This window comes from Oculina patagonica, chromosome 2, assembly GCF_052425735.1.
Source record: "Oculina patagonica isolate OP01 chromosome 2, crgOcupat, whole genome shotgun sequence".
NCBI lineage: Eukaryota > Metazoa > Cnidaria > Anthozoa > Scleractinia > Oculinidae > Oculina > Oculina patagonica.
In genome coordinates, this window is record NC_135759.1 from 40,342,356 (window position 1) to 40,353,900 (window position 11,545).

The 11,545-nt window shown below is 42.7% G+C and overlaps 2 protein-coding genes across 2 annotated transcripts; one reads left to right on the plus strand and one right to left on the minus strand.

Moving 5' to 3' along the window:
* Nucleotides 1-198: 198 nt before the first annotated feature.
* LOC144641548 (uncharacterized) lies at nt 199-3,934 on the plus strand. Its single transcript, XM_078500572.1, has 3 exons — nt 199-562; nt 1,638-1,984; nt 2,977-3,934. Exons 1-3 carry the CDS (start codon nt 252-254, stop codon nt 3,309-3,311), a joined length of 993 nt encoding a protein of 330 aa, XP_078356698.1. The 5' UTR covers nt 199-251; the 3' UTR covers nt 3,312-3,934.
* Nucleotides 3,935-4,198: 264 nt separating this feature from the next.
* On the minus strand, nt 4,199-6,916 carry LOC144642375 (uncharacterized). Its single transcript, XM_078501339.1, has 3 exons — nt 6,636-6,916; nt 5,932-6,543; nt 4,199-5,726 (listed from the first exon to the last, which is right to left on the minus strand). Exons 1-3 carry the CDS (start codon nt 6,914-6,916, stop codon nt 4,199-4,201), a joined length of 2,421 nt encoding a protein of 806 aa, XP_078357465.1.
* Nucleotides 6,917-11,545: the final 4,629 nt, after the last annotated feature.

Below are 11,545 nucleotides of genomic sequence, written 5' to 3' on the forward strand. Positions count from 1 at the left end.
GATTTTTCTCTTGTGTCATCATCCTTTCATCATCAGAAGCAGCGAGCGCAGTAAATTAAATGCTAGCAAATTAAACAGATGTTCAAGAAAACTCACCAATGCTACTGTTTGAAGAAAATCGATCGTATGCAAAATAAGCCGTTTTATTTGACCATATGTTTTTTGTAAAACAATATTGAAAAGGAATCGGTTAATTGTTCCGTTTTGCTGTCAAAAGTGATCCGTTCGGCTTGTCATAATTTTGTTGAACAATGTTACCAGAAGTTGTTTATGCCTCCACGGCTTCTCCGTCAGCCATGCCATCCGCGACTTGTGGCGAATTCCTTCTCGTGGAATTCTTGATATTTTTCGCCATATTCCTGGCTGGGTTTGCAAGCAATGCTTTGTTCATTTTAGTGAGCTGCAAAGAGCTGGTAAATAACAAAGGCTGCAAAGTTAAGATCTACAATAATTATCTGGTGCACTACTCTATCGCAAATGTTATTTTGTTGATCAGTATGCCGCTCGATATCATCAGCTTTGCTTCAGGTGGATCGTGGTATTTCGGGGAGCATTTCTGCAGGTAAAACGAAAATTTATATTTTCAATTTTCGTCGGCTGCAATATGACTGCGGACGCCTGTTTTGACACAAAATGAGCTTTTTAATAATTTAGAGCGTTTGTTTGAGCGCTTTAATATTATAAATAAATGCTATCTGAAGAAGGCAATATTTTATTTAGTAAAGCTGTCCGCAAAATTTTGGAAATTCTCCATTATTTAGCTTTCTTTAAGTTGTTCTCAAGTTTTCTTTATTCAAGATGTACGATTTGAATTAACATTTGGACATTTGGATTCAAATTAACATTTGAATCGCTTAGCGGAAAAACTGTCTTTAAACTGTTATGTTAAAAATTCGAGGCGCCTGCGAATATTTTGGTTACTCTTTGCCTTGCGCTTTCATTCATAGATGTATTCAAAGAAAACCTTTTCCTTTCAAGTAGTAGAAGTAAGGTCTGTGGCATTACTACAAGTTTGTAAATTAAAGAGAGAGTTTTGATCATATTACTCACGAGTTAAGAATATACTAAATAATACACTACTTGTTGGAAGATCTCAAAAATTTGCATAACAGATCACTTTTCAGTGAGAGGCTAAAATATCAGGCTAAGATTTTCCGTCGATTAACATCCGATGGTTTGTGCCTTTTAAAAAGAGACATCTCGTATGAGCGCAGTTAAATTGCTTTTTGGATGCAATTTACTCGGACATATAAATTTGGCACTCCCTGAATTTATGTATTCAGACAAAGACTCCACATGCTGCTTTTATGAATATGTTTTGTTAACTAGTAATACACGAAAAAATACAGAATTCTGATTGGCTAAGAAAAATGCAATTTTTAGGAAGCACAGTGCAGAATTCAGTTCAAATTACAAACGAAGATTTCTGAGGTTAGTACAACAAGACTCTGTGACATACCAACCATCATCCGAAGAATAGCGAAGTGACTGCTTCCAGTGCTTAACTAACCTGATCCAAACGCTCGAGGGAGTTTATAATAATTTGAAATTCTCTTAAATTCCCTCTCGTGTCTTCATCAAGCTATGTAATATTAAGTAGACACGACTTGCCAAACCCCTTAAATTTATCTGCGCAGGTTGCACTTTTTTGTTGAGAGAGCCCTATACGTTGCCATAGCAACCCACGTCCTGAACATGGTACGGGATACTTTCGCACCATTCGGCTTCCCTGCCATGCCGTTCAGCTGCACAAGCACTTGGATTATATCACTGGTGTTCATGTGCCCGCTGTTACTTACCACCACCATCGTAAAGACGCCGGAGGGGTGCATACGCTGTGAAGTAATGAAGAACAGTTTGGGAAGGATGTGGATGTTTCAGTGGAGCGAACAGCTGTACGTGGCCATTTTGCCTCTGATCGCGATTTGGTTTTACAGCAACAAGTACGGCGAGCATCCAGACTATGAAGCCATTGACAAAGCTGGTAAGAACAAGGCCTTTATCTTAACCTTAAAACAAACTTGCAGTCATCATCTCTAGAAATCGCGGACCTCCGAGTCCGGAATTATGTCCTGGACCGAGAAGGAACGCAAGAACAAAGAAAATGATGGAGAATGAAATGAATTTTCTTGACAATTAACAAATGTAAAAATGTGAAAGGGAACACAATAGATTGATGTATAGAACCATGTAAGAATGAAGTGAGACTCGAATTTCATTTTATTCATGAACGTTTTCTGCGAACAGTTTTGAGACCAAAATTATAAGGCGTAGAGGAGAAATGTATGGGAAACGAACTTAAAGTTTATAAACGGGAATCGGCAAGAAGTGATGAAAAAATGTGAAAGGGATAAAACTATACTGAATCTAACTCACCAAATGACTATCCTTCCGATAGATATCTTGCCGAGAAAACCATGACTGTAAACACACGGCGGAGTCCTGAAATCCCATCCGCTGGAGCCGATTCGCCGTGCTCCAATGCCGCAGCCATCGTAGACTGCCCTATCAGGAAATGACCAGTGGCCACCACAAATGTGGGCTGAGTACCCGATGAAGAGCCAGTCAGGCCGAACAGCGAACCAGGCGGCGGAATGGATGCATCAAAATCGCCTACTTCAATGTCCGCGATTCTAGCGATGGTTTAGAGGGTCCTGAAGGGGAATATAAAATCCCGTTTCTCAGTTGTCCCGATTTTCCAAATCCCAGCCTAGTTCTTTTGCTTATTTGTTTGTGATTCCCAGTCCCAGTGACCCAAAAATGACCCAGTCATTCCCTTTTTTCGTTACGTAGGAAAGTTATCGATTGTGAACTTGTTCATTTTAAAAAAGTAATACGAAAATGTCAACTAACTGTAAAGATAACAGACTGCCAGTCAAAAATGATCACAAATTACTATTCACGCCAGTCGCTGGATCCACAAGATTTTACTTTAAGTAAACGCCCTTTAATGAAAGATATATTTTTTCTCTCAAGGCCCGGATGACGTTGGTGGTAAATTCAAGATGAATCTGCGCTCGATATGCATTGCTCTCGCATTCACCATCTTTATCTGTACCAGTCCAGCTCGTCTTACTGAGATCGCCGGCGGAGATTTCAAAATGTGGCCTGGGCACCAGATTATCTTTTCCTTCATCCCTCGTCTGCTGATCTACGGGCAGACCATAATATTCACTGCAGTGTGTGCCTACTACTATCCGGGCTTTTACCAAGGAGCCAAGATTGCCGCCGGAAGGCTGTGGAGCTGCCGCAAGATACCGGAAAAAATCATCGCTGGACAAGAAGATGAGAATAAAGAACTTCTGTCGTGACTGAACACGATTTGTATTGGGACGTTCCTTTAGATCTTTTTCTTTCTCATTAGAGAATATAACTTAGTAATGCTTTAATTGTCACTCGCATATTGATTTAAATACCTGGAGGCAATGGTTCGATTTAGCGACCAGGCACTTATTTACTTTTGGTAGCACAAGAGAGGGTTCTTCTTTTTGACATTAACATCGCAATGTGATAAAGCATTTCAATAAACAACGACAGATACTGTAACTTAAGAACTGTAACAATGGGAATTCGCAACGTCACTCGCTTGTTCAATATCAAAATTATGATCAGCTAAGAAAGAAGGACTACATAATTTACGCGCCGTGTCTGATCAGTTTTAAAATTTTATGTCAATGTCAACGTCTTGAATTGCTTTTTCGCAATGGGATCGCTTATTGGAATAGGGTCGGCGCTCATTTGATTTCAAACATTTTATGATGAAGAATTTCAGGCCAAGATATCATCCTAGTTATTCTTTTGATGAAGAATCATTAAATAATGTGGTTATTTTAAAAAGCTTTTTTTACTTTTCCAAAACGGACTGTCCACTTTAGTAGGTTTAGGGGTTGGTTTGGGAGGGAGGGGGATTGTGGAGATTCAAATAAATCGAGCATCTCCGAATCTCACACAGTAAGGCAATTAAAAAGTAGTTCTTGTGTAAAGTTACTTTCCAGCAATATTAATGAAGTGAAATTTTATACATGTTAAAATTAACATTAGCATGTATCCGACATGTATGTACAAGTAGTATTTATTATCAGTAAATCACCATGAAATATTATACCATAACCGAGAGAATTCTCGCGCGCTGATTGGTCCAAAGTTATCAAAGTTATCAAAAAGTTATCGGTTATGGCCGATAAGAGTTTATAGTTAGTTATTCCTTTAGGCTCCTGGTGGAGCAAAGGGCGTCAACAATGCTTCGCCACCGAACTCTATTTGCTGCCGCCTTCTCTGCTGCGTTCCAGCTGATGTTAGCTTTCTTTAACTCCTCCTCAGTTGATCTTCTCCAGGTCTTAGCAGGTCTTCCCACCTTTCTTTTCCCCTGCGGATTCCACTTTAAGGCCTGCTTGGTGGTGTCAGTGCCTGGTTTTCTTAGTGTGTGGCCGATCCAAGCCCATTTCCTTCTTGCTATCTCAGTTGGTATGTGCTCTTGTCCTGTCCTGCTCCAAAGTTCTTTGTTACTGATCTTTTCTGGCCAGTGAATCTTGAGGATCTTTCTGAGGCACTTGTTGACAAAGCTTTGTAGCTTATTTGATAGAGCTTGTGTCACTTTCCAGGTCTCTGAGCCATAGAGAAGCGTAGCTTTTACATTAGTGGTGAAGATGCGCAACTTGGTTTTGGTGGAAATCGAGGAGGCATTCCAGACTGGTCTAAGCATGTTGAACGCCAGTCTCGCTTTACCAATTCTGCACTTCATATCCTCCTCAGTTCCTCCAGTGACTGTGATGATACTGCCTAGATAAGTGAAACTTTCGACATCTTCCAGATCCTCGCCATTCAACTTAATTTTGCCCCGCTGCTTGCTTTTGGTTCGCATCACTTTGGTTTTCTCTTTGCTCACCTTGAGGCCGGTTGTCTCTGCAATCTGTGCCAGGTTGTTGGTTTTGGCTTGCATATGTTGTAGTTTTTGGGAAAGAAGGCATATGTCGTCTGCATAATCCAAATCATGGAGTTGAGTTGTTAGTGTCCATTGGATTCCTGTCTTACCCTGATCTTCCACCTCTTTCATAATCCAATCGACCACCATGATGAAGATCATCGGAGACAACAAACAGCCTTGACGAACTCCTGTGCTCATTTCGAAAGATTCTGTCAGCTTCCCGTTGTGAATGACTTGACCAGATGACGACTCGTATAGGTCCTGTATCAGCTTGATGAACTTTGATGGAATTCCATAGTGATGCATGAGTTGCCAGATGATGTTCCTATCAACACTGTCAAAAGCCTTTTCGAAGTCGATGAAATTCATGTATAATGGAGTCTGCCATTCGTTGGATTGTTCGATGATTATCCTTAGAGTGGCAATGTGGTCAGTGCAGGATTTATCTTTCCTAAACCCTGCCTGATTACATCGCAGTTGTTTGTCCAGGGCGTCCTTAAGCCTTTCAAGGATAATGCGGCAGAATACCTTGCTTGGGATGGAGAGAAGCATAATTCCACGCCAGTTGTTGCAGAGTCCAAGATCTCCCTTTTTGGGCAGCTTCACCAGATAACCATGCTTCCATTCTGTTGGAACTTTCTCTACTTCCCAGATCTTAAGGAAAAGTGGATGTAGCATTTCTGCTGTGTTGTTAGGATCGATTTTGAGTGCTTCAGGCGGAATCCCGTCTGGTCCTGCTGCCTTCCCATTCTTCAGTTTTTTTACAGCTCTAGCAATCTCTGCTTTGGATGGTGGATGGATGCTGACAGTTAGAAGGGGTCAATTTGTTTCAATAAAGCCTGGCGTAACAAGGGGAGGTGGTCTATTTAAGATGTCATGGAAATGTTCTGCCCATGCATCTCGCCCTTTGCTCTGGCTCTGTGGAGATGGTCCTGCCTTCCTTGTTCTTAACTGGCCTTGTCTGTTTACTTTTCTTTCCTGACATCGTTCTAGTTATTTCGTATAACCTCTTCATGTTACGCTGCCCTGCTGCAGTCTCAGCTTCAGTTGCAAGAGCATTGAAGAATTCTTTCTTGTCCTTTCTAGCACTCTTCCTTACCTCCTTGTTTAATTTCCAGTACCGTGATGTTAAGTCCCTTTGTCTGTCCTGCTCGTTGCATCCATTGATATCTTCCTTAACACCTTTCCTCTGCAGGATCAGAGACCAAGTTTCGTTGGACAGCCATTCCTTTCGGTTACTGGCCCTTCTACCTAGGACTTCATCGCATGACTCTTGCCACGTCTTTTTCAATCCTGCCCAGTGATTGTTGAGATCGTCATCCACAAATTCAAGGGCGGAGAACTTGTTCTTTACTGTGCAATTGAACATCTTCGCTGTTTCACTGCAACTGAGATTGGGGATGTTGTATTTGCAGTGAGGTCTAGCTGAAGGGTCGCGGTATGCCCTAAGTTTCACCTTAAAGGTCCCCAGTAGAAGATGGTGGTCTGAGGCAATGTCTGCCCCTCTCTTTACTCTCACGTCCAACAAACTCGATCTCCATTTCCTGGCAATTGTAATATGGTCTATCTGATTTGCCGTTCGTCCATCAGGAGATATCCAGGTGGCTTTATGAGTGGCTCTGTGGGGAAAAATGCTTCCACCAATGACTAGGTCATTGAAAGCACAAAAATCGGTAAACCGTTCTCCATATTTTCGCTCATGCAGCCAAACCCATGGCAACCCATGACCCTCTCCTTGCCGGTGTTGTCAGGACCTATCTTGGCGTTGAAGTCACCCAAAATAATTTTGATGTCTCGTCTTGGTATGTAAAATAAAACACCTTGGAGACTACTATAAAATTCTTCTTTCTGGTCATCTGCTGCGGTGTTAGTTGGGGCATAACAGTTTATGATGGTGACCTTTCTGCCCTTGGAGTTAAATCTTGCTGTGATAATCCTTGGTGACACTGGATTCCATTCAGTCAAGGCCTTTGCTGCTGACTCGCTTAACATAAACGCCACTCCTTCCGTGTGTGCATGTTGTTCGTCTTCATGCCCAGAGTACCAGGCCTCCAGTCGCAGCGCCACCTGCCCATCCACCTGCGAGCAGCCCGGGTGGCGCCGCCACGGTGGCCTCCTGCCCGGGGGGACTCGTCCAGCCCCCCAGAGCCGGGACACCAGATGGCAGCCCGAGGCCCCAGACTGCCGCGCCGCGGGCGGAGGGCGCGAGAGAAGGAGAGACGGGGGGACGGGGAGGAGACAAGAGGGAGCGGCGGGGAGGGGACGGCGGGCGGACTGACCCGGGCAGAGAGGGACGGTGGGCGGAAGAAGGAGCCGGCGGCCGAGAGGGGAGGGAGGGGCGGACGGGCGAGCCCGTGAGGAGAGGGGGAGGACGGCCGGGGGGGGGTCTCCGTGAATGAAAGCGAATTTCATCGTGTTTTGTTTGAATCAAGTACGCATTTGTTTTCGGAATTTAGGATTGGACTTCTACTTACTAGGTGATCTGTCAAAAGAAAATTGACCAGGCTTTTGAATTATTGGTCTAACTGAGAAGAACGGTGCTAGCAAACCGGCAGGGGACTGTCGATGTTTAGTGAATGAGCTCTAACAAGATCTTCAGAAAGAAAAATAATCTTGCCCGCTTCAAGCGATAGGCACACACTCAACGAGAGAGGAAAAGGTAATTGAAATTGTTATTCTTTGAATTCTTGTTTATCTTCTTTTGCATCATTGTCGTTTTCGTACGTGTCGGACCGGAATTTTTACGTCCCACCGGCAAAGTTTTTTCACGGTCAGGCATTGCTTTTGAGAAATACTTGTTCGAGTTTGTTATGGTATAAAACAAATCGACCACATTTTTCTATGGTCTACTTAACAAATAGATTCCATTTTGCCGTGCGTCTGTTCAGTAATAGATCACAGATGACGTCAAAATGTGGTATGAACAGAGAAGTGGCCCACGAGGCGCTAGCCGAGTGCGATGTCATACCACATTGACGCTGGATCACTGAACAGACCCACGGCAAAATGGAATCTATTTGTTTTATATAATAACACAAGACTTCAGCACACTTCAGTGTGAGCAATGCCGCCGTATCGATGAGCTGAGTTGTTTTGATTTCACTATTGAGATTTTCGTTAACACGAAGCATTGTTAATCCGATTGAATAAACAGAAAAATGGTCAATTGAAAGTCAATGAAAACACTAACCTTTATTCCGATTTGGAAAGTTGTTCAAATCTGTAAACATAACCGAAGCGTGGCGTTGTCCAATAATTTTGCATAACATCGGTCAAACTTTCATAAAGATTTTGGATAATTTCTCGAATAATTCACTGTCTTCTTCAAGCTTGTTTCGCCCAGTTAAATGCTTCGAAAGGTGAACGATGCTTTGCATATTGTTTCTCACTGAAGATTTGTAATTAAGCTAAACGTTTTTGCTTTGTTGTGGCCTCGCAAGTTTGAAAAACTTTGCCGACAACTCTGAATTGGACTATGAACTCTGATCAAGCGCGCGAGTCACACCACCGCGTGACGTCATCTATGTGTCTGTACTCCAATAGATCATAAGTAAGAACCAATCAAAATGCGCGTAGAATTCAGGTTATTATATAAACTCTTATAGACCATAGAAATGACGCCATAAAATGTCCAAAACTTTGCAGTGAAACCACTCGGCTAACGCCTCGTGGTTCCACTTGAGTTTTGAACATTTTCTGACGTCATTTCTATGGTCTATAAGACCATGGAAAAATGTGGTCAATTTGTTAAATGAGCCGTTCGTTCACAGTCAGAGCAGCAGTATATACAATATATAATTAAAATGTATCATTAGAACTCTATATCTTGAGTCATCAGTTCGTCTGTGATCTCAACTTTACCTTTAATCATAAGTGATCAGAAATGAAGGTTGATCATGATCAGAAATGAGGGTGGGGTTGATCAGCCTTTTTTTAAAAAAAAATAAATAAATAAACGCTGATCACCCGTTAGCTAAGGTCAAATAAAAAACAACCGAAGATCTTATCCTGTGTAGGTCCGAGAGGAAGAAAAACGAACGATCGACAAAACTGAAAAAGATATTGAATTGTTTTTGCACCTTTGCTGTTAATACACGCTGAAACAGATCTTTTTGTGGTTTGTGACGTACGTAGCGGAAGTTAAAAGATATTGGATAGACGACGAATACGCGATCAGCCTTTTTTCTGTGGGAGGAAAAAAATAAACGCTGACTGCCTGTTAGCTAACGTGAAATAAAGAATAACTGAATATCCCATCCTGTATATACGTCGGAGTGAAAGCATAACGAGCTATCCACACAAAAAATATATTGGATTGTTTTTGCACGTTTACTATTCATACCCGCTGAAACAGACCTTATTGTGGTTTGTGACGTACACAGCCGTAGACGTTGGGTCTTCAGCTATTTTTATTTAACGTTATCTAACGAGCGATCAGCCTTTTTCCGTGGCGTGTAAAAAAATCAACTCTGATCGTCCGTTAGCTAACGTGAACCGAATATCCCATCCTGCCTTACGTCCGAGTGAAAGCATATCGAGCTATATCGACAAAAAATTATATTGGATTGGTTTTGCACCTTTGCTGTTTATACGTGCTGAAACAGATCTTATTTATTGTGGTTTGTGACGTACGTAGCGGAAGCTAACCACGAACGTACGATCACGCATTCCAAAAAATATATTGGATTGACGACGAATACGCGATCAGCCTTTTTATCGATCCGCGGCGGGTAAAAAAATCAACCCTGATCACCCGTTAGCTAACATGAAAACAATATAACCAAATATCCCATCCTGTGTACGTCCTAGTGAAAGCATAACGAACTATTGACAAAATATGTTGGATTGGTTTTGCACCGCGTTGTGGTCGTGTGACTGTTATATGCCCGGCCAGCCGGCCACGGTCTTAAATAGACTAAATGCCCGGCAGCCAAAAAATTTACAGAATTTCCACAGAAAGATTTTTTCAAACTTCTTGATAGTATAAGATGTGTTTTTAGAAATGTTGAGCGATTCCAAAAACCATGTTGGTTTTCTATTTGACGAAATATCTGAACTTGGGCATAATAGTAATAGTAAAATCGCTGTGTTCTCGACACTAATTTTTGGCTCAGCCCGGCATTCAGGAATACTCACCAAATTCCCGCAGAAATCCTCATTTAAACCTAATGAGAGTATTCTATGTTTGATAAGAAATGCCAAGCGATTCTAAAATTAAATTCCAATTTAGTCTATTTAAGACCGTGCCCGGCTGCCGGGCATATAGCCACAGCGTTGCTATTACGGTGTTCAAGTGTCAAACAGACCTTAGGGCCTGTTTACATGGAAGGCGGGTGCCCCGGCACCGAGTTACCCGCAACCGAGCTACCCTGGGGAGCCAACTTTTCATACGTTCTAGAAACGACAGCCACTGCAGAGGGTACCCGCTGCCGGGGCCCGGCTGCGGGACCCCGGCGGGAGCGAGCCGAGGGAAAGAGTGCAACCGTGGAATCGTCGCTGGAATGAGGAATAGAATCCCGACACAACGACGCAGCGCGACGGACCGAAAAGGGGGACGCCAGAGCACCCATGGAGCACCCACCCGCCAAGACGCTGCCCGGGGGGAGGGGTCCCTCTAGCCGGGACTGGGCCGGGGCACCCTCCCTCCGTAAAAGGCCCTAACTGTCACGCAGCGGTTGCTAACAAGGAACCTGCGATCGGGCAATTTTTTTTAGGGAAAGAGGGAAGAACAGAACGCTCCGCGCTCGTTAGATAACGTTAAATAAAAAATAACTTAAGACCCCAATGTGCACACAAGAAAAGATATTTTTTTGTTGCACCTTTAGTATTTTCACGCGTACACGCGTTAATGTATATGTTGGTCTACAAGCACGTGCGCACGGTTTTAAAGACGATTCTGTGCAGGCACAGGTGAGACTTATTTCACGTTTTCAGCTTTCTATTTTTGGATAAGCACTTTTGGCTTAAATTTTGTGTTTTCGTTACGTATACTTCCGCCTTTGAATTAAGCACGTTCTCTATGTTGGTTTCTTACTGTGGAAATACGTTATTAGCCAATCAGAAGGCAGTGTGCTGATACGTATATATATGAGTGAGGCGGAAAAGTTTACAGTTCGCCTTAGACTGGGTTGGCTATCTATCGGGAAAGCTTTTGACAACAGTGGTGACGAATTTTTGCAGCGTTATTACGCGGGGTTGGTAAGTAATTTGCATTTTTTAATTTGAAATTTAAACGAAGTCTCCCTAGATTTCTGAGTTCGGTTTACCACAGCTTTCAACGTTTGTCTCGTGTCAATAGATAAAAGATTTCTGGAGTTCCGAATGAAAGCAAATAGTAATGGAAAGAAAGCAACGCCAATTTATTGACAAGAGATGAAAAAGACATTCAAGCGTCTACAGCAACAAAAGCTTACAAAGCGATAAAAACAACCTCCTGGGAGGATATACTAGCCTTTACGGGGGGGGGGGGGGGGGACTTCCATTTATGGGCTATATAGGTATGTGCCGCGCGATAGGGTATGGTTTTTGAGGCTCTCGGTCCTTAAATAGGGTCTCATTTTTGCTCCTTTTGGCATTGTGTTCCCGGCATGATCCTTAGATAGGGTACCTAAATTCTTTCAG